At 42.1% G+C, this 24,381-nt stretch overlaps 1 protein-coding gene across 1 annotated transcript in view; it reads left to right on the forward strand.

Annotated features, from left to right (window-relative positions):
- The window catches only part of LAG3 (lymphocyte activating 3), a 32,461-nt gene extending 10,721 nt beyond the window's left edge, over positions 1-21,740 (forward strand). Inside the window, exons 3-8 of the mRNA XM_069755912.1 lie at positions 1,463-1,680; positions 7,328-7,573; positions 7,930-8,184; positions 8,634-8,885; positions 11,525-11,640; positions 21,448-21,740. Of these exons, the coding sequence (XP_069612013.1) occupies positions 1,463-1,680; positions 7,328-7,573; positions 7,930-8,184; positions 8,634-8,885; positions 11,525-11,640; positions 21,448-21,531 (1,171 nt within the window). The 3' untranslated portion in view covers positions 21,532-21,740. The remainder of the gene's footprint in view (positions 1-1,462; positions 1,681-7,327; positions 7,574-7,929; positions 8,185-8,633; positions 8,886-11,524; positions 11,641-21,447) is intronic.
- The last annotated feature ends 2,641 nt before the right edge of the window (positions 21,741-24,381 follow it).

Raw genomic sequence — 24,381 nt, forward strand, 5'->3', positions numbered from 1 at the left:
CTCCTCAGAAGATTCTATATGTTTGTATGATTTGTGTCCATCTGGATCTGGCTAAAAATTTCCTAAAAATTTCAATTTCAATGGGTCGAGCTCATCATCTAAAGTGGATGGCAGATGTCAGGGGAAAGGAGAGTCGGGCATGTTGGATGTCGGTATGCCCAATCCTTTTGTTTTTATTGGAGAGATAAGACGCCATCGGAGATGTGCAGATTACGTTCGTGTCCCAATTGAAAACACATGACGGAGCCCAGTGTCAATATGAATGGGGGGGTAAAATTCCCAATTGTCTCCCATCTTATCTCTGCTCCTCATCCCAATATGACCCAAGCCTTCCATCTTCACTCTCTGTATCTAGCCCGTTGTCCTAATCGCCCTTGTCCTGGTTCTGTAGCTGACCTATCCTAAAGCTGGCTCCATAGAAGATCCCTGAGAAAGGAAGGATTAGGCATGTTGTATTTTTACATGCCCAGTGAAATATAAGCAGTTGTGAGGGTATGTGCACACGTTCAGGTTTTTTCGCGATAAAAACGCATTACAAACTGCAGACATATGCATCCTATCATTTAGAATGCATTCTGCAATTTTTGTGCACATGATGCGTTTTTTTTCCACACAAAAAAACCACATTGCGGTCAAAAAAAGCAGCATGTTCATTAATTTTGCTGATTTTTCACGTTTTTTCCCGCTATTCTATGCATTGGGAAAAAAACGCAAAAAACGCACAAGAACCGCACGCGAAAAAAACGCATGCAGATTTCTGGCAGAAATGTCCGTTTTTTGTCAGGAAATTTCTGCTAGAAAATCCTGACGTGTGCACATACCCTGTAGATAGATATCTATATATAAATATATATCTAGACTATCACAACTGCTTATCACTTCAAATCTATGACACTGGGATTATAATATATGTGTATATATATATATATATATATATATATATATATTAGGTTGATCACACTGATATAGATTTCTATAAGATATTTTGGTGTATAGGAGCCTCTCATCTGTTTTCTAATGTTAGATATGAGGAGGAAGAAGGATCAGGCATGTTATAATCGATATGCCCAATCTTTGTTCCTGCAGGTATCTGCTTTCGTAAAGTCAGGTGACCTCTATACATTGGATAGCCGATTTGATTGCAGTAAAATAGAGATTTACCCCCAATACACATTATATTTGGTCAGATTGGGTGATCACCTCATGTGCAGAGGAGATTCTCAGCCACTCTCCAGTGGCAGAATATTGGGCAAAAGAAAGATTGGGCATGTTGGATTTCAACATGCCTGATCCTTTGTTGCAGAGAGCAATAGGCAGATACCGGAAATGTCTGGAAGCTGCTTATTCACCTTCTACCCATTGGAAACAACCTTGTCCTCTTCTTTTCCCACTCATCTTTGTATCTCTGTCCACCTCCTCTTCCATCCTCTGACGTCTCAGTCTGCTCCTCTCACTATTTCAGGACCCCGAGACCGGTGCTCAGGTTGCTTCCTAACGGAGTCACTTTCAGGGGTCTCCCGTTCATGTCTCGTGCCTCGGTCCCAACATCTTCGATCCATCAAGGGGTTTTCTCGTTGCACCTGAAAGATTTGAAGGAAGAAGATGCGGGAAGGTACAATGCGGTGGTCAGATACGGGCAGCGAAAGCGGAGATGTGAAGTGTCTCTGAGAACCATAACAGGTGGGTACTCCTATGAGGGTCTCGTTTCGTTTTTTGTTTTTTTTTAGTTTTGGTCTCACGCACCATAATCTGTAATCCAATGGAATTTATAAGAAATTCACAGAATGTTCCCTGTTTTTACTTTCCCTCTCAACTTTCCCTCTATTTGTTAAGATTTTGATAAAACATTAAAAAAAAAGGATTTTTTTTTTCTTATTTCCACTCAAAATTCCAGATAAGGAAAGCTCACCACTAATGAAATGTAGGGCAGGTAAAGCGCGGCTCAGGTCCTCTCCATCAGATAAGAGCGCCTCATTTAATTTTTGACATTTCTTTGGAGTGACAGTAGAAGGTAGCGAGGCTTCATAGCACCTTGCAAACACAGGCAGAAATTGCGCCCCCCAGACTAAGCGTGGTACAACTGTGCGATTAGTCAGTTCTTGCATGCTCATACCTACCTGTCGATCAGGAGACTTTTCAAAAGAAGCTGCCGTGTGTATACGAGGAATTACACTATTTCTGGCTACATTTTATCTATCCTACATTTTTCACCAGTTTTCCCCTCTGCAGATTCTATTTCTAGTTTTCAGTTGTCCCTGAGCTGGTGGGTGAAGACTAGCTGCTATGATATCTACCACACACAACACACCGACCTCAGGGCTTCCTCCTCTCTTGTCTCTATGTAGCAATCGTTCAGAAGAAGCAAAGGCATGGATGATATTATACGGCCGTACACAGCATTGTAGCGTTGAATCTTGCTTTATGGTGAGATAAAACACTTACTAGAAACGAGCAGCAGCATGGAGGACATTATACAGCAGTGTAGCTGTGAATCTAGTTCTGGGTTGAGCTAAAACACTTACTAGAAAGGATATATAAACCTACAACATAATGCACGACTCAAATAAGTATAATAAACATCATTTTATTAGTCATAAAAAACATAACACAACACATATACACGAGGGAAAACAAAAACAGGTGGAAAAAAAGTACGAGGTGTCACAAGGACTAATACAGTATTTATAGTGGCCCATAAAATCTGAATCAATGTTGAAAATTAATTCATATACTTTAAATGGACACTAAAATATACAAAAATTATCCATGTATAAGTACCCACAAAATAAATGATTATAATTTCTATATCATTAATAAGGCAACATGGCTCAGAATAGATATTGCCATAAAAGGCTAATGTGCAAAAATTGTTATATGTAATGAGTTTATATAAGTCAATAACACCTGCCCAACGCGCGTTTCGCCTGAGCTTTGACGAGGGAAAGCTCAGGCGAAACGCGCGTCGGGCAGGTGCGGGCTGCCACAGGACTCTTTACACGGTTAAGTATCCCACAATATTACGCATCTCTCTAACTTTTGATGCTTGATACCTTGTTTTTCTTAGAATGTCTATTTATTAATGTGAGATACAGGATACTATAGGCACATTGGGGCATTTCAGCAATAGTACATTTATTCTTATTACATCCCTATGAGATTATATTATATATGGTACTTTTTCCCTCTTTTTTCACTGGCTCTTAGTATATCGGATATAAGTAATCATATTGTGCTGCTATACAACTTCTTTTGCACTTTTTTTGCACCATGACACTTTGGGTTTTTAAGTCTTACCCTTATTATATATAATTAATTTTTTTATATTACTGTGGCATTATTGACTTATATAAACGCATTACATATGACAATATTTGCACATTAGCCTTTTATGGCAATATCTATTCTGAGCCATGTTGCCTTATTAATGATATAGAAATTATAATCATCTATTTTGTGGGTACTTATACATGGAAATATTTGTATATTTTAGTGTCCATTTAAAGTATATGAATTAATTTTCAACATTGATATCTACTTCAGATATTTTATGGGCCACTATATGTACTGTATTAGTCCTTGTGACACCTCGTACTTTTTTCCACCTGTTTTTGTTTTCCCTTGTGTATATGTGTTGTGTTATGTTTTTATGACTAATAAAATAATGTTTATTATACTTATTTGAGTCGTGCATTATGTTGTAGGTTTATATATTATTGGTGAATGTATGCTATATATCTATTTTTGTATATATGTGTATTCATTACTTACTAGAAAGGAGCAGCAACATGGAGGACATTATACAGCAGTGTAGCTGTGAATCTAGTTCTGGGTTGAGCTAAAACACTTACTAGAAACGAGCAGCTGCATGGAGGACATTATACAGCAGTGTAGCTGTGAATCTAGTTCTGGGTTAAGCTAAAACACTTACTAGAAAGGAGCAGCAACATGGAGGACATTATACAGCAGTGTATCTGTGAATCTAGTTCTGGGTTGAGCTAAAACACTTACTAGAAAGGAGCAGCTGCATGGAGGACATTATACAGCAGTGTAGCTGTGAATCTAGTTCTGGGTTAAGCTAAAACACTTACTAGAAAGGAGCAGCAACATGGAGGACATTATACAGCAGTGTAGCTGTGAATCTAGTTCTGGGTTGAGCTAAAACACTTACTAGAAACGAGCAGCTGCATGGAGGACATTATACAGCAGTGTAGCTGTGAATCTAGTTCTGGGTTGAGCTAAAACACTTACTAGAAACGAGCAGCTGCATGGAGGACATTATACAGCAGTGTAGCTGTGAATCTAGTTCTGGGTTAAGCTAAAACACTTACTAGAAAGGAGCAGCAACATGGAGGACATTATACAGCAGTGTATCTGTGAATCTAGTTCTGGGTAGCTGTGAATCTAGTTCTGGGTTAAGCTAAAACACTTACTAGAAAGGATCAGCAACATGGAGGACATTACACAGCAGTGTAGCTGTGAATCTAGTTCTGGGTTGAGCTAAACCACTTACTAGAAAGGATCAGCAACATGGAGGACATTACACAGCAGTGTAGCTGTGAATCTAGTTCTGGGTTAAGCTAAAACACTTACTAGAAAGGATCAGCAACATGGAGGACATTACACAGCAGTGTAGCTGTGAATCTAGTTCTGGGTTGAGCTAAACCACTTACTAGAAAGGAGCAGCAACATGGAGGACATTATACAGCAGTGTGGCTGTGAATCTAGTTCTGGGTTGAGCTAAAACACTTACTAGAAACGAGCAGCTGCATGGAGGACGTTATACAGTAGTACTGAACAGTGAAGCTGTGAATCTAGCACCGAGTAAGATAACACTTGCTAGAATGCAGCAACCAAAATCAAGGACATTATATGGCAGTACTGAGCAGTGTAGCTGTAAATTTAGCACTGGCGTGAAATAAAACACTTACTAGAAAGGAGCAACAGCATGGAGGATATTATGCAGCAATACTCAGTGCTTAGCAAGGACAACATCTGCAAGGAGTTTATATGCTCTCCCTGTTTTTGCGTGGGTTTCCTCCGGGTTCTCTGGTTTCCTCCCACATTCCAAAGACATACTGATAGAGAATTTAGATTCTGAGCCCCAACGAGGACGGCAATGACAAGATCTGTAAAGTGCTATGGAATATGATGGCACTATATAAGAAAAGTATAATAAATAAATAAAAAAATAATATTAAATAAATAAATATACTGAGCAGTGAATCTGTGAATCTAGCGCTGAGTATGATAACGCTTACTAAAATGCAGCAACGATATCAGGGACATTATACAGCAGTACTGAACAGTGTAGCTCTGAATTCTGCACTAGGTAGGATAAAACGCTTATGAGAATGGAACAGAAACATGGAGGACGTTATACAGCAGTAATGAACAGTGTAGCTGTGACTCTAGCACTAGGTAAGATAAAACACTTACTAGAATGCAGCAGAAACATACAGGACATTATGCAGTAGTATCAAACAGTGTATGTGTAATTCCAACCCTGGAGTGAGATCAAACACTTACTAGAAAAACAGTAACTGAGCAGTTTTTTTTTTTTTTTTTTAGAGTGGACGATGAGTTTAGGAAGCAGGTGAGATGGAGAAGTGGCTCATAAAGGGAGAAAGAAGCAGATTTATTTGATAAACTATATTATAAAGTTTATTTTTTTTGTTATATTTGCTTGTACTTTTGAAAGTACACTAGCATAAAAAAAAGATAATTCTGCAGCCGGCTGATAGTATTTACAGAATGCTTTTAGAATTAAAAGGAAAATGGCCACAGAATTCAGAATTGTGCGGCTGAGATTGAATGTGATAGAAGTGGGCGCTGGATTTTTTTTGCTAATTTCTATTGTAATCTCTCATAATAATATGCAAACAGCTACATAATTCCAATCTGTAATCTGGGTTTGCAGTAGTCTGTAGGCAGCAGAGCGTTACTGTGGGACGTATCGGTACTGAACAGAGAGATTATACGGGCAAAGTGAGAACAGTGCGGGGAAAACGGGGAGCGGTGGAAACAGTGAGGCATCCCCAGGTCTTCATTGTACATCTCTATGGGATATGCTGCAACAATGTGGGCACAAAGTAGATCAAGCCGTCTCCTCGGCTGATCTCACCCCGGTAGCCCCCCGCCCAGCCCACATCCTGTTATTATCTTCTGTGTATAAGGGGCTTCGCTGACGCACACGGAGGGGATTCAGGAAACCGGTGACACATCGAGTGCGAGGGTCCCCGCTATCAGTTTCCTTTAGGTCATAATATTAAATATAAACCGTTAGTAATAAGTGTGAAGGTGAAAAAAAAAACAAACGAGGGGAACAATGAGACAAAGGCCAAGGAAGAAAAGATGAAAAGTCACATGTTGCAGAGTGGGAGAGAAAAGTTGAGAAAGTTGAAGTTTGGAAAAAAAAAAAAGACATCTTTGTAGGTAGGTGTAAAATAATCTGCGGTACGTGATTCTAGTGCAGGGGACATTAGGTAGAAATATAAAGGGATTCTTGCCAGTAAGAGCAGCGAATTGACCTATTGCTTTGGGTCTTGGCACCAAAAAGTCACTTTTTTTGTCAGTGTATTTAGCCATTCAGGTTAACATTTGACATTTTATGCAGAATATTTGTCAGCTTTGCCGTATAGAATGGGGGAGAATGAGTAGAGTCATCTCATTATTATTATTATAGGACAGGGGAGATGATAGCTTTATTGCACTGCTAGAGTCTTAGATAAGACAGGATAGTAAGGGTACCGTCACACAGTGCAATTTTGATCGCTACGACGGCACGATTCGTGACGTTCGAGCGATATAGTTACGAGATCGCAATGTCTGACACGTTCCTGCGATCAGGGACCCCGCTGAGAATCGTACGTCGTAGCAGATCGTTTGAAACTTTCTTTCGTCGTCTAGTGTCCCGCTGTGGCGGCATGATTGCATGGTGTAACATATATCGTATACGATGTGCGCATAGTAACCAACGGCTTCTACATCGCACATACGTCATGAAATTATCGCTCCAGCGTCGTAGATTGCAAAGTGTGACAGCAGTCTACGACGCTGGAGCGATATTGTTACGACGCTGGAGCGTCACGGATCGTACCGTCGTAGCGATGAAAATTGCACTGTGTGACGGTACCCTAACTTTCTGCTTGTATAAGGCTCTGTAAACATCTCCCCTGTCACTCCCAGGTCTGGTGAGAGACTGTACTCCATCACTTCCAGGAGACGGTATTAAATCTTTTGACCTTTCACTGTCATTTCGCTGTCATAAAGTGCACACCCTGCTATAATGTCAAGTCTGAACGTGGTCAAATTATTTCTTTTCTCACAGTGATTCAATCTCCCGATGGTCCTCTTCCCGAGAACAGCTCGGTCACTCTGACATGCAAAATTGTCAATCCCGGTAGTTCTTCCACCTCCGTTCATTGGTTACATCTTGGAATCCCTGTCCGGCCATCCATCCGAATATCAGAGAATGGGAGTAGCCTGCACCTCCATCGTCTTACTCAAGAAGACCATGGCAAGTGGAGCTGTGAGGTGGACGGTGCACGATCAAGTATCACCCTTTTGGTGGTTGGTGAGTCATCATCGACGCGTCTGCCCTAAATCTCATGTATGATGCTTTTGGGCGCCCCTTTGTTTCCAAGACTCTTTACGTAAGATCTTTTAAAGAAGGTTTCCCCATCATTGATAACATATTGATTGAGCATGAATGGGTTTCCGACCTCTAGGAGAAAACCTCATCTTGACCGATTATGTCTCCATTGGGCCAACAGTATATCAGAGTGTCCTCTAGTTGGCCAAATCCCTGGTACCATATTGAGCACCAAGGTCCAGCAGAAGACAATCCTAGTTGGAGCTGATCTTTGGACCCAGTTGTTTGCCATTAGATGTTTCATGGAACCCCTCTTACCAATTTATTGTCTTCTTCAGGTATCACCCGCCCGGATCCTATCATGCTCTACACTGGCGTGGGTTCTTCTGTCGAGCTTCCTTGTAACATCACACATTTGCCCATGGAACAACGACTGAGTTATCATTGGAGCAAAGATAAAGAAAACATTGTTGACAACAAACAAGCTCTGGTCCTAAACCCCGTGAGACCAGAAGATGCCGGAACGTACCGATGTGACACCACCTACAAAAGCCAAAGACTGACCAGACGGATCGAGCTGAGGGTTATCCAAGGTCAGTGGTGGACTCTTATAGTGGGGTGTTTTTTTCTTTTTAGTCAACGTCCAATAACCAAGGTGATGGATACATTTTCTAGAGAGGTTTAAGTCATGGACACATATTCTGTTGAGATCACATTAATTGGTACATGTATTTGGGTGGCTCTTTTTTCAAACACATCTTCTAGATCGGTTGGTCTCAATGATACTTGTTTTGAGGTTTTTTTCCTGAGCAACCTGTTTTTTTGAGAATGTTGTCCAATAATAGAGAGGATATGAGCAGAGGGACATATATGTTTTAGGGAAAAGACTCGTTTCTCCATTTTAATGCTTGCTTTTTTTGAGATTGGGAATCCAGTAGTCGGTTCTCTTGGACTCCTAAACTCAGAAGGAATCAAGATCAGTCCTCTCCGCTCCTCCTGCTCTGTAACACGCCTGTCTTTGACTTGTCTTTTTGGTCCTCAGTGTTACCCGCCGGCACGTCGTTCACCAAAGAAGGTTCCTACCTGCAGATGCTGTGCAGCATCAATGGTTCAACTGGGAAAGAGCGCTTTCACTGGACAGGCCCAGCTCTTCCAGACGGACAGAGAAAAGTCATCAAAGGAGCCTTTGTGGATCTGCGGGACCTGCAAACACAGGACTCAGGGGCCTGGACCTGCTCGGTGTATGATGTAGATAGATTACTAGGAGAAGTGGAGCATTGGGTCTATGTGCACGGTAAACCTGGTGACTATTACTACTAATGTTACCTTCACTGTCTCTACTCCTCGGGGGCTGTCCACCATTGTCCCTGTTATTTCTCTGCTGCCCAGCTTGGCATCTTCTTAGCCTACTTTGATCGCCCTCCTTTCTCTCCCAGGTTCTTTCCATCTTTGTATCTTCTTTAGCTTCGTCTATCACAGTCCATTACCTACAAGGTCTTGTCCCCATATCTCAGCGTCGATCAGCCTCATAACCATTACATTGTTTCTTCTTGGTCTTAGCATCTTTTCTCCTCTTCCTGTGGAGATTTCTTCAGTAATCATCATCGTGAACTTTCTCTTTGTCTCTTTAATTACCTGCTTTTTCCTGTCCTGATCCTCGGTATGACATGGCATCCTGCCCACCTGCTCCTCTCCATGCTCCTTCTTATTATTATATCTCCTCTACTTTCCTTATTTTATCTCTTCCAACGTCGTATCTTCCATATCAATCTTATTCTATCTGCTCTGCTTTCTTATCTTGCCATCTTAATATTGTATTTCCTTTACCTTCTTATCTCATCATCTTCTTACAATTGTATCTCCTTTAAATTCTTATCCCAACATCACATTATTATTGTACCTCCTATTTCCCTAACATTTTATTATTATTACATCTCCTCTTCCTTCTTATCTCACCATCTTATTGTTATTTTATCTGCTCTACTTACTTATCTTGCCATCTTCTTATTATATGTAATTTACTTTCTTATACCACCATCTTCTTATTCTCATTGTACCTCCTATTTCTCCATTATCCTATTATTATATCTCCTGTATCTTCTTATCTCACCATATTATTATATCCTCTGCCTTCTTATCTCACAATATTATTATCTCCTCTGCCTTCTTATCTCACCATATTATCTCCTCTGCTTTCTTATCTCACCATATTATCTCCTCTGCCTTCTTATCTCACCATATTATCTCCTCTGCTTTCTTATCTCACCATATTATCTCCTCTGCCTTCTTATCTCACCATATTATCTCCTCTGCTTTCTTATCTCACCATATTATCTCCTCTGCCTTCTTATCTCACCATATTATCTCCTCTGCTTTCTTATCTCACCATATTATCTCCTCTGCTTTCTTATCTCACCATATTATTATCTCCTCTGCCTTCTTATCTCACCATATTATCTCCTCTGCTTTCTTATCTCACCATATTATTATCTCATCTGCCTTCTTATCTCACCATATTATTATCTCCTCTGCCTTCTTATCTCACCATATTTTTATCTCCTCTGCTTTCTTATCTCACCATATTATCTCCTCTGCCTTCTTATCTCACCATATTTTTATCTCCTCTGGCTTCTTATCTCACCATATTATCTCCTCTGCTTTCTTATCTCACCGTATTATTATCTCCTCTGCCTTCTTATCTCACCATATTATTATCTCCTCTGCTTTCTTATCTCACCATATTATTATCTCCTCTGCCTTCTTATCTCACCATATTATTATCTCCTCTGGCTTCTTATCTCACCATATAATCTCAACTGCTTTCTTATCTCACCATATTATTATCTCCTCTGCCTTCTTATCTCACCATATTATTATCTCCTCTGCTTTCTTATCTCACCATATTATCTCCTCTGCTTTCTTATCTTACCATATTTTTATCTCCTCTGCCTTCTTATCTCACCATATTATTATCTCCTCTGGCTTCTTATCTCACCATATTATTATCTCCTCTGCTTTCTTATCTCACCATATTATTATCTCCCCTGCCTTATCTCACCATATTATTATCTCCCCTGCCTTCTTATCTCACCATATTATTATGTCCTCTGGCTTCTTATCTCACCATATTATCTCCTCTGCTTTCCTATCTCACCATATTATTATCTCCTCTGCCTTCTTATCTCACCATATTATTATCTCCTCTGCTTTCTTATCTCACCATATTATTATCTCCTCTGCCTTCTTATCTCACCATATTATTATCTCCTCTGGCTTCTTATCTCACCATATCATCTCCTCTGCTTTCTTATCTCACTATATTTTTATCTCCTCTGCCTTCTTATCTCACCATATTATTATCTCCCCTGTCTTCTTATCTCACCATATTATTATATCCTCTGTCTTCTTATCTCACCATATTATCTCCTCTGCTTTCTTATCTCACCATATTATTATCTCCCCTGCCTTCTTATCTCACCATATTATTATCTCCTCTGGCTTCTTATCTCACCATATTATCTCCTCTGCTTTCTTATCTCACCATATTTTTATCTCCTCTGCCTTCTTATCTCACCATATTATTATCTCCTCTGGCTTCTTATCTCACCATATTATCTCCTCTGCTTTCTTATCTCACCATATTTTTATCTCCTCTGCCTTCTTATCTCACCATATTATCTCCTCTGCTTTCTTATCTCACCTTATTATCTCCTCTGCCTTCTTATCTCACCATATTATTATCTCCTCTGGCTTCTTATCTCACCATATTCTTTGTATTATATCTCCTCTGATGTCATGATCTTCTGATCGCCTCTGCTGTATCATCCTCCTCATCTTTCTTCATATTATTATCTTCAACATCTTGACACCTCCAGTACTTGCTCCATTACGTTTCGCTCACGTTATCCTGACTCCTGTTATTCACTTTCTCAGCTGCCCAAGCTTCAGATATCGATACGTTCACCTCTTGGCACGTCATCCTCCCCCTGATGGTTATATTTGTGTCCTGCCTGGCAGCCATCGCTTTTATTGCTTTCCGTAATCACAAGGTAAGAAGCGAAAAAAGCAAAATACATTAAGTGCTAACAGTGGCATGCAAAAGTCTGTGCACCCCTGGTCAAAATTAATGTTATTGTGAACAGTTAAGTAAGTTAAAGATGAAATCTAATATATAAAGCTGAATGTGTATGTGTGTGTATGTATGTGTGTCCGGGATTGGCATCTGCACCGTCGCAGCTACAGCCACAAAATTTTGCACAGTCACACGTCTGGACCCTGAGAGCGTCATAGGCTATGTTGTGAGGTGAAATTTTAACCCCGCACTTTTCAATTCACCAAACAATTTTGCCCCTATCTACATAATGGGGAAAAGTGAAAGGAAAAGTGTTGGAGGCAAATTGACAGCTGCCAGATGTGAACAAGAGCGATGGCGCCAAAGAGTATATACCGTACAGTTGCTAAGGTGGGGCCCCGACATGGGATACTCACCACACATGGGGATATGAACACACACACAAAATGCGCCACACACTACCACGTGCTTGAACACATATACCACCCTCAGCACACATTTCACCACACATACACCAACCTCGCCACATAAAAGTCGAAACACAAAAGTCGCCACTCAAAACTCGCCACGCGCAAAGCTCGCCACATGCAAAAACTAGGCTCACGCAAAACTCGCCACAAGTGCAAAACTCACCTCATGGAAAACTCGCCACACGCAAAACTTGCACACGCGGAAAAATTGCCACATGCACAAAAGTCACAACACATGCAAAAGTTGCCTCAAACAAAACTTACACATACTCAAAAGGCACCACACATAAAACTCGCCACGCGCAAAACTCGCCATGCGCAAAACTTGCTGCACACAACTTGCTACACTAACCTGTCACATGCAACTCGACACACAAAAAGTTGCTACACGCATGTTGCCACACAAAACTCATCTCACAAAAGTCGCTACATGCATGTCGCCACACACAACTCAACACACACAACTTGACACATGAAATTCGCCCTAAAACACACACAAGTCTGGTATTATCCTTCAAAAATAAAAATCTTATTAATAAGCAGACAAACTACAAGAGCAACAAATGTACCATATAGGAAATACGGCAGCTGTCAGTCACATGACCTGTCTATTATGTGTATGTGTGAGCTAATATATACTGTCAGGGGGAGGGCTTCCTGTTGGCTGGGGATTTATCAGGCTGCCAATTTAGCTTACAAATACTGAGGTAAAAATACTGAGCAAATAACGTGTGAACGAGGTCTAATACAAGAGGAGATGACACACAGGTATATACTATATACAGGAGGAGATGACACACAGATATATACTATATACAGGAGAGATGACACACAGGTATATACTATATAGAGGAGGAGATGACATACAGGTACATACTATATACAGGTTGAGATGACATACAGGTATAAACTATATACAGGAGGAGATGACACACAGGTATATACTATATACAGGAGCAGATGACCTACAAGTATGTACTATATACAGGAGGAGATGACATACAGGTATATGCTATATATAGAAGATGACATACAGGTATATACTATATACAGGAGGAGATGACACAGATTTATACTATATACAGGAGGAGATGACATACAGGTATATACTATATATAGAAGGAGATGACATCAACCAGGGAACCAGGGATTCAAGCTTCAGGAGGCTAATTTGCATATTCCAGGTGCCTTCTGGGAGAAGCGAAGTCTCCCTAAGCTAGAAGATCGTTGGGTACAGCCGGGACCAGCTGCTTCGAAAGCATCACCAAACCAGGGATTCAAGCTTCAGGAGGCTAATTTGCATATTCCAGGTGCCTTCTGGGAGAAGCAAAGTCTCCCTAAGCTAGAAGATCGTTGGGTACAGCCGGGACCAGCTGCTTCGAAAGCATCACCAAACCAGGGATTCAAGCTTCAGGAGGCTAATTTGCATATTCCAGGTGCCTTCTGAGAGAAGCGAAGTCTCCCTAAGCTAGAAGATCGTTGGGTACAGCCGGGACCAGCTGCTTCGAAAGCATCACCAAACCAGGGATTCAAGCTTCAGGAGGCTAATTTGCATATTCCAGGTGCCTTCTGAGAGAAGCGAAGTCTCCCTAAGCTAGAAGATCGTTGGGTACAGCCGGGACCAGCTGCTTCGAAAGCATCACCAAACCAGGGATTCAAGCTTCAGGAGGCTAATTTGCATATTCCAGGTGCCTTCTGAGAGAAGCGAAGTCTCCCTAAGCTAGAAGATCGTTGGGTACAGCCGGGACCAGCTGCTTCGAAAGCATCACCAAACCAGGGATTCAAGCTTCAGGAGGCTAATTTGCATATTCCAGGTGCCTTCTGAGAGAAGCGAAGTCTCCCTAAGCTAGAAGATCGTTGGGTACAGCCGGGACCAGCTGCTTCGAAAGCATCACCAAACCAGGGATTCAAGCTTCAGGAGGCTAATTTGCATATTCCAGGTGCCTTCTGAGAGAAGCGAAGTCTCCCTAAGCTAGAAGATCGTTGGGTACAGCCGGGACCAGCTGCTTCGAAAGCATCACCAAACCAGGGATTCAAGCTTCAGGAGGCTAATTTGCATATTCCAGGTGCCTTCTGAGAGAAGCGAAGTCTCCCTAAGCTAGAAGATCGTTGGGTATAGCCGGGACCAGCTGCTTCGAAAGCATCACCAAACCAGGGATTCAAGCTTCAGGAGGCTAATTTGCATATTCCAGGTGCCTTCTGGGAGAAGCAAAGTCTCCCTAAGCTAGAAGATCGTTGGGTACAGCCGGGACCAGCTGCTTCGAAAGCATCACCAAACCAGGGATTCAAGCTTCAGGAGGCTAATTTGCATATTCCAGGTGCCTTCTGAGAGAAGCGAAGTCTCCCTAAGCTAGAAGATCGTTGGGTACAGCCGGGACCAGCTGCTTCGAAAGCATCACCAAACCAGGGATTCAAGCTTCAGGAGGCTAATTTGCATATTCCAGGTGCCTTCTGAGAGAAGCGAAGTCTCCCTAAGCTAGAAGATCGTTGGGTACAGCCGGGACCAGCTGCTTCGAAAGCATCACCAAACCAGGGATTCAAGCTTCAGGAGGCTAATTTGCATATTCCAGGTGCCTTCTGAGAGAAGCGAAGTCTCCCTAAGCTAGAAGATCGTTGGGTACAGCCGGGACCAGCTGCTTCGAAAGCATCACCAAACCAGGGATTCAAGCTTCAGGAGGCTAATTTGCATATTCCAGGTGCCTTCTGAGAGAAGCGAAGTCTCCCTAAGCTAGAAGATCGTTGGGTACAGCCGGGACCAGCTGCTTCGAAAGCATCACCAAACCAGGGATTCAAGCTTCAGGAGGCTAATTTGCATATTCCAGGTGCCTTCTGAGAGAAGCGAAGTCTCCCTAAGCTAGAAGATCGTTGGGTACAGCCGGGACCAGCTGCTTCGAAAGCATCACCAAACCAGGGATTCAAGCTTCAGGAGGCTAATTTGCATATTCCAGGTGCCTTCTGAGAGAAGCGAAGTCTCCCTAAGCTAGAAGATCGTTGGGTATAGCCGGGACCAGCTGCTTCGAAAGCATCACCAAACCAGGGATTCAAGCTTCAGGAGGCTAATTTGCATATTCCAGGTGCCTTCTGAGAGAAGCGAAGTCTCCCTAAGCTAGAAGATCGTTGGGTACAGCCGGGACCAGCTGCTTCGAAAGCATCACCAAACCAGGGATTCAAGCTTCAGGAGGCTAATTTGCATATTCCAGGTGCCTTCTGAGAGAAGCGAAGTCTCCCTAAGCTAGAAGATCGTTGGGTACAGCCGGGACCAGCTGCTTCGAAAGCATCACCAAACCAGGGATTCAAGCTTCAGGAGGCTAATTTGCATATTCCAGGTGCCTTCTGAGAGAAGCGAAGTCTCCCTAAGCTAGAAGATCGTTGGGTACAGCCGGGACCAGCTGCTTCGAAAGCATCACCAAACCAGGGATTCAAGCTTCAGGAGGCTAATTTGCATATTCCAGGTGCCTTCTGAGAGAAGCGAAGTCTCCCTAAGCTAGAAGATCGTTGGGTATAGCCGGGACCAGCTGCTTCGAAAGCATCACCAAACCAGGGATTCAAGCTTCAGGAGGCTAATTTGCATATTCCAGGTGCCTTCTGAGAGAAGCGAAGTCTCCCTAAGCTAGAAGATCGTTGGGTACAGCCGGGACCAGCTGCTTCGAAAGCATCACCAAACCGCGCGCCTTACGGCGCGCGAATTTTTGCCTGTAGGACATTATTGCAAGAGAGCTTGGCTGAGTAGATTACACAAGAAGGAAAACACACAGCAAGTCAGCAGGATCTAGGAGCAACATGGCAGATGTGACAACCTACATGGTGAGCTGCAGCATGTGCTACATGTTCACAGATCGACCAGAAGAAGAATCCAATTTCACCTGTCAGAAGTGTAGACTAGTCGCCCTTTTAGAAGAAAAGGTGCGGGGTCTGGAAGAAAGAATAGCAACTTTGAAACTCATCAAAGAGAATGAAGACTTTCTAGACAGAACAGAAGCATCTCTACTGGTCACAGAAGGTGCAAAAAGTGTCAGAGAACCTCCAAAAGCAGATGAGTGGAAGCATGTGACCAAAAGAAGCAAGAAGACCATGGAGAAATCACCAACCACACAACTGAAGAACCGATATCAAATCTTTGTAGAGGATGAAGATGGCACACCTAAGAATGAAGCAATACCAGCAAGCAAAAAAGAAAAGGGCACACAGCAACAAGTGACAGCAAAAAGTACAGCCAAGAAGCAACGAAGAGTGGTGGTGGTGGGAGACTCACTACTGAGAGGCACCGAAGCAGCCATCTGCAGACCGGACATAACTGCAAGAGAAGTATGCTGCCTTCCAGGTGCGATGATCAAGGATGTGACCGATAGGATACCAAAGCTCTTCAGCTCCAAGGATGTCCACCCATTTCTTCTGATACATGTTGGCACCAATGACACGGCAAGGAAGGACCTACCGACAATCTGCAAGGACTTTGAAGAGTTGGGGAAGAAAGTAAAGGAACTGGATGCACAGGTAGTTTTTTCTTCTATCCTTCCAGTAGACGGGCATGGCACCAGGAGATGGAACAGGATCCTTGATGCAAACAACTGGCTAAGACGATGGTGCAGACAACAAGGATTTGGATTCCTGGACCACGGTGTGAATTACTGGTATGATGGACTCCTCGCCAGAGACGGACTACACCTCAACAAACCTGGGAAACACACATTCGCCAGAAGACTCGCTACACTCATCAGGAGGGCGTTAAACTAGAAGAAGAGGGGACGGGAAGAAAAACATTAGACTCGAACAAAGACGACCCAGGAAAACATACTCAGAAGGGAGGTAAGAACATTTCTAAAACAATCCACAGTGAGGAGATTGGAACAAAACAAAATCCTCTAAACTGCATGCTCGCAAACGCCAGAAGCCTGACAAACAAGATGGAAGAACTAGAAGCAGAAATATCTACAGGTAACTTTGACATAGTGGGAATAACCGAGACATGGTTAGATGAAAGCTATGACTGGGCAGTTAACTTACAGGGTTACAGTCTGTTTAGAAAGGATCGTAAAAATCGGAGAGGAGGAGGGGTTTGTCTCTATGTAAAGTCTTGTCTAAAGTCCACTTTAAGGGAGGATATTAGCGAAGGGAATGAGGATGTCGAGTCCATATGGGTTGAAATTCATGGAGGGAAAAATGGTAACAAAATTCTCATTGGGGTCTGTTACAAACCCCCAAATATAACAGAAAGCATGGAAAGTCTACTTCTAAAGCAGATAGATGAAGCTGCAACCCATAATGAGGTCCTGGTTATGGGGGACTTTAACTACCCGGATATTAACTGGGAAACAGAAACCTGTGAAACCCATAAAGGCAACAGGTTTCTGCTAATAACCAAGAAAAATTATCTTTCACAATTGGTGCAGAATCCAACCAGAGGAGCAGCACTTTTAGACCTAATACTATCTAATAGACCTGACAGAATAACAAATCTGCAGGTGGTCGGGCATCTAGGAAATAGCGACCACAATATTGTACAGTTTCACCTGTCTTTCACTAGGGGGACTTGTCAGGGAGTCACAAAAACACTGAACTTTAGGAAGGCAAAGTTTGACCAGCTTAGAGATGCCCTTAATCTGGTAGACTGGGACAATATCCTCAGAAATGAGAATACAGATAATAAATGGGAAATGTTTAAGAACATCCTAAATAGGCAGTGTAAGCGGTTTATACCTTGTGGGAATAAAAGGACTAGAAATAGGAAAAACCCAATGTGGCTAAACAAAGAAGTAAGACAGGCAGGTAACAGTAAAAAGAAAGCATTTGCACTACTAAAGCAGGATGGCACCATTGAAGCTCTAAAAAACTATAGGGAGAAAAATACTTTATCTAAAAAACTAATTAAAGCTGCCAAAAAGGAAACAGAGAAGCACATTGCTAAGGAGAGTAAAACTAATCCCAAACTGTTCTTCAACTATATCAATAGTAAAAGAATAAAAACTGAAAATGTAGGCCCCTTAAAAAATAGTGAGGAAAGAATGGTTGTAGATGACGAGGAAAAAGCTAACATATTAAACACCTTCTTCTCCACGGTATTCACGGTGGAAAATGAAATGCTAGGTGAAATCCCAAGAAACAATGAAAACCCTATATTAAGGGTCACCAATCTAACCCAAGAAGAGGTGCGAAACCGGCTAAATAAGATTAAAATAGATAAATCTCCGGGTCCGGATGGCATACACCCACGAGTACTAAGAGAACTAAGTAATGTAATAGATAAACCATTATTTCTTATTTTTAGGGACTCTATAGCGACAGGGTCTGTTCCGCAGGACTGGCGCATAGCAAATGTGGTGCCAATATTCAAAAAGGGCTCTAAAAGTGAACCTGGAAATTATAGGCCAGTAAGTCTAACCTCTATTGTTGGTAAAATATTTGAAGGGTTTCTGAGGGATGTTATTCTGGATTATCTCAATGAGAATAACTGTTTAACTCCATATCAGCATGGGTTTATGAGAAATCGCTCCTGTCAAACCAATCTAATCAGTTTTTATGAAGAGGTAAGCTATAGACTGGACCACGGTGAGTCATTGGACGTGGTATATCTCGATTTTTCCAAAGCGTTTGATACCGTGCCGCACAAGAGGTTGGTACACAAAATGAGAATGCTTGGTCTGGGGGAACATGTGTGTAAATGGGTTAGTAACTGGCTTAGTGATAGAAAGCAGAGGGTGGTTATAAATGGTATAGTCTCTAACTGGGTCGCTGTGACCAGTGGGGTACCGCAGGGGTCAGTATTGGGACCTGTTCTCTTCAACATATTCATTAATGATCTGGTAGAAGGTTTACACAGTAAAATATCGATATTTGCAGATGATACAAAACTATGTAAAGCAGTTAATACAAGAGAAGATAGTATTCTGCTACAGATGGATCTGGATAAATTGGAAACTTGGGCTGAAAGGTGGCAGATGAGGTTTAACAATGATAAATGTAAGGTTATACACATGGGAAGAAGGAATCAATATCACCATTACACACTGAACGGGAAACCACTGGGTAAATCTGACAGGGAGAAGGACTTGGGGATCCTAGTTAATGATAAACTTACCTGGAGCAGCCAGTGCCAGGCAGCAGCTGCCAAGGCAAACAGGATCATGGGGTGCATTAAAAGAGGTCTGGATACACATGATGAGAGCATTATACTGCCTCTGTACAAATCCCTAGTTAGACCGCACATGGAGTACTGTGTCCAGTTTTGGGCACCGGTGCTCAGGAAGGATATAATGGAACTAGAGAGGGTACAAAGGAGGGCAACAAAATTAATAAAGGGGATGGGAGAACTACAATACCCAGATAGATTAGCGAAATTAGGATTATTTAGTCTAGAAAAAAGACGACTGAGGGGCGATCTAATAACCATGTATAAGTATATAAGGGGACAATACAAATATCTCGCTGAGGATCTGTTTATACCAAGGAAGGTGACGGGCACAAGGGGGCATTCTTTGCGTCTGGAGGAGAGAAGGTTTTTCCACCAACATAGAAGAGGATTCTTTACTGTTAGGGCAGTGAGAATCTGGAATTGCTTGCCTGAGGAGGTGGTGATGGCGAACTCAGTCGAGGGGTTCAAGAGAGGCCTGGATGTCTTCCTGGAGCAGAACAATATTGTATCATACAATTATTAGGTTCTGTAGAAGGACGTAGATCTGGGTATTTATTATGATGGAATATAGGCTGAACTGGATGGACAAATGTCTTTTTTCGGCCTTACTAACTATGTTACTATGTTACTATGTTACATACAGGTATATACTATATATAGAAGATGACATACAGGTATATACTATATACAGGGGAGATGACATACAGGTATATACTATATACAGGAGATGACATACAGGTCTATACTATATATAAGGGAGATGCAAACATGTATATACTGAGGTGAAAATGAGGGGTGTGAGGTGAAAATGAAAAGGTGTGAGTGCAGAATGAGAGGAGCGAGGAAAAATAGTGGAGTGATCGGAAAATGACAGATGTGAGGTCGAAATGACAAGTGTTAGGGAGAAAATGAGAGGAGTGAGGGAGAAAATGAGAGGTGTGAGGGAGAAAATGAGAGATGTGATTGGGAAAATGAGAGGTGTGAGGGAGAAAATGAGAGATGTGAGGGGGAAAATGAAAGATGTGATTGGGAAAATGAGAGGTGTGATGGGAAAATAAGAGAAGTGAGGTGCTATAACTAACCACAGATATTTACTATGCCCAGGCAACGCTGGGCTCTTCAGCTAGTTATCTATAAAAGGCCTACAGTTAAATATGACACATTTCCTTTGTATTATAGGTGAATATATATACCATACACACACACACACACATATATATGTCTTTTTTTTTTTTTCATTTTAAAATATTTAAAAAGGAAAATGGGCCAATGCCCAAAGTGTTTTCAAGTTGCCCTTTCCTCAGTTTGAAATGTAATTAAGAAATGGCAATTGGAGGTCAAGATAATGTCTGGAAGACCAAGCAAAATTTCAGTGAGAGCTACTGGTAGGATTGCTAGAGAAATCAGAACCCCCGCTTGACTGTAAAAGACAGTTCAGAAAGATGAAAGATTTAGCAGAATGGAATGGTCCACTCACTTTTTTTTACCACATGGATTCTTTGGAAACCTGAAGCTGTTAAAAAATGCTCAATAACTTGAATGTATTGAATGTGTGAACAGTGAGTTTTTTTGTATTTTTTTGTAATTCATTTATTAAACATCAATCAAAAAAAAAACAAAGCACACATTGGCATATAACCACATTCTGCATACAAAATTATCATGAAAAATTTGTTTAAACACGGTTCAGAATTATACGTGTATACACATCTTAGATAGGAAAAAACTAAAATTACAACTAAACAACAACCGCCTTGCTGCCAAGAACCAACATCCAAATTATTAATGTCCCTCATACTGGAGTAAAGTGTGAGTTAATGTATTCTATATCACCGCTAACAAATGATATCAGACCACTGCTAGTGAGTTGTTTTTACTTAGAAGTTTATATGTTCATTCTTTTCAGCCTCTTTGTGGCACTTTTTCAAGCAGGTTTCAGACTTAATCTGCCTGGAAAAAAAAGTTTTGTGTATATAGTCTAACAGTGTCATCACTAATGCCCATTAGTCAATACTTTCTGTATATTGCCCAGTCGGTGCAACCCATCTAATTTGCCATGTGCCAACACCAAGTGCCAACACCAAGTGCCATTGGCTTTCACACCCTCCCAAATGATTATATCGTCACACCTGCGACTATCGTTAATCTGATCTCTCCATTGACACTTTTGTCTTGCGTTTTTCAGAGGCGACTGTCTCACCTGGCCGCTCTGACATCCATAGAAGTTTCTACAGTCTCTCCACCAAAGAAGCTTTCCGTCTCAGAATGATACCAACCTTATCTCTACCCCTAGACCTCATCGCGTCGCATCGACCATCGCCTAAGTTCACTTTGCTTACAGTTATGTAGGATGTTCCCCCACATATGGTGGAGGATGCGGGCTGAGATTGTATTTCTGCGATATGTTGTATATAAAAGATTTTACATTTATCTCTGTAATTTATTTTTATTATGGTTCTTATCTACCTTTTAAATATCAATAAAAAAAAAATGAAATACATGGTAAAAGTTTTATCATCAGTTTCCAAGTCGGTAATACAAAGGAACCAATATGCATTTCTCGTTGCCACGTTTTCAAAATGACCATCGTAACAAAAAGAAAAATGCCAGTTTCTCAATGAGTAAAGGCCCCGTCACACATAGCGAGATCGCTAGCGAGATCGCTGCTGAGTCACAAGTTTTGTGACGCAACAGCGATCTCAGTAGCGATCTCGCTATGTGTGACACGTACCAGCGGTCAGGCCCCTGCTGTGAGATCGCTGGTCGTGTCGGAATGGCCTGGGCCATTTTTTGATCGTTGAGGTCCCGCTGACATCGCTGAATCGGCGTGTGTGACGCCGATTCAGCGATGTCTTCGCTGGTAACCAGGGTAAACATCGGGTAACTAAGCGCAGGGCCGCGCTTAGTAACCCGATGTTTACCCTGGTTACCATCCTAAAAGTAAAAAAACAAACGCTACATACTTACCTATCGCTGTCTGTCCTCGGCGCTCTGCTTCTCTGGTCTGGCTGTGAGCGCCGGTCAGCCGGAAAGCAGAGCGGTGACGTCACCGCTCTGCTTTCCGGCCGCTGTGCTCACAGCCAGACCAGAGAAGCAGAGCGCCGAGGACAGACAGCGATAGGTAAGTATGTAGCGTTTGTTTTTTTTTACTTTAACGATGGTAACCAGGGTAAACATCGGGTTACTAAGCGCGGCCCTGCGCTTAGTTACCCGATGTTTACCCTGGTTACCGGCATCGTTGGTCGCTGGAGAGCTGGTGTGTGACAGCTCTCCAGCGACCAAACAGCGACGCTGCAGCGATCCGGATCGTTGTCGGTATCGCTGCAGCGTCGCTATGTGTGACGAGGACATAACTAAAGCCTGATTATTACCAAACTTTCAGTTCTCCTCTAGCGTTTAGTAAAAAATAGATAAAGCTAAATTATGGGAGGATGTGTAAGCAGGTGTTTGGATGCAACGGCGCAGAAGATGAAGACACAGTGATAACTTAACCAAAGATTATTTATTAATCTAACACAACGGTTTAGGTGATTAGGATACAGAATTAAGAAGGATTGATAAATTATTGGAATGCAGTGAAGAATTTTACAGTGGAAATGTATTCTCAATACCATTTCTACCTTCTATTCAGAGTGATGTCTGACTGTGGAAGAAGGGTCCGAGAGAACTGAGCAGCAGCACCAATGGGAAAATATTAAAACATAATTTTTACTGTGCAATTAAGAACATGGTGAGAAAATAACAAAAAAAATTAAGGATCCATAAGCTAACGCATTTCGGGTTAGGAACCCTTATTCATCTCCAGTGCAGCTGTTATTCTAGAGAACCATAAAAACTTGGTGATATAGAAAGGTTTATTTTCCGTGTGGCGTTGTTGCGGGAAAATTGCGCACTGTATGTAGTACTTTATTTGTCCTGTGGGGGTGCTGCAGGGAAATTGAGCACTGTGTAGTACTTTATTTGCCCTGTGGAGGTGCTGCAGGAAAATTGAGCACTGTATGTAGTACTTTATTTGCCCTGTGGGGGTGCTGCAGCTAAATTGAGCACTGTGTGTAGTACTTTATTTGCCCTGTGGGAGTGCTGCAGGGAAATTGAGCACTGTGTGTAGTGCTTTATTTGCCCTGTGGGGGTGCTGCAGGGAAATTGAGCACTGTGTGTAGCACTTTATTTGCTCTGTGGGAGTGCTGCAAGGAAATTGAGCACTGTGTGTAGTGCTTTATTTGCCCTGTGGGAGTGCTGCAGGGAAATTGAGCACTGTGTGTAGTGCTTTATTTGCCCTGTGGGAGTGTTGCAGGGAAATTGAGCACTGTGTGTAAGGCTTTATTTGCCCTGTGGGAGTTGTTGTGAATTCTGTTATCGAACTCCCTCCTGTGGTCATGAATGGTACTTCGGCGAGTTCTGTCCATGGACTCCCTCTGGTGGCTGTGAGTGGAGCTGCTGCTTCTGAGGTTCCTTCCACAGGTGACGTAGTTTATTCTTTGGCTGGCTGCTCTATTTAACTCCACTTAGATCGTTACTCCATGCCAGCTGTCAATGTTCTTGTACTGGTTCAGTTCGCTCTTGGATCTTTCTGGTGACCTGTCTACTCCAGCAGAAGCTAAGTCCCTGCTAGTTAATTATTTGTTCATTGTTTTCTTGTCCAGCTTGCTATCATGATTTTGCTTTGCTAGCTGGAAGCTCTGGGATGCAGAGTGGCACCTCCGCACCGTGAGTCGGTGCGGAGGTCTTTTTGCACACTCTGCGTGGTCTTTTTGTAGTTTTTTGTGCTAACCGCAAAGATACCTTTCCTATCCTCAGTCTGTTTAGTAAGTCTGGCCTCCCTTTGCTGAAACCTGTTTCATTTCTGTGTTTGTGACTTTCATATTAACTCACAGTCAATATATGTGGGGGGCTGCCTTTTCCTTTGGGGAATTTCTCTGAGGCAAGGTAGGCTTTATTTTCTATCTCTAGGGCTAGTTAGCTCTTAGGCTGTGAAGAGGCGTCTAGGTAGAGTTAGGTACGCTCCACGGCTATTTCTAGTGTGATAGGATTAAGGGTTGCGGTCAGCAGAGCTCCCACTTCCCAGAGCTTGTCCTGTGTGAGTTTAACCATCAGGTCGTTCCGGGTGCTCCTAACCACC

This window comes from Ranitomeya imitator, chromosome 2, assembly GCF_032444005.1.
Source record: "Ranitomeya imitator isolate aRanImi1 chromosome 2, aRanImi1.pri, whole genome shotgun sequence".
NCBI lineage: Eukaryota > Metazoa > Chordata > Amphibia > Anura > Dendrobatidae > Ranitomeya > Ranitomeya imitator.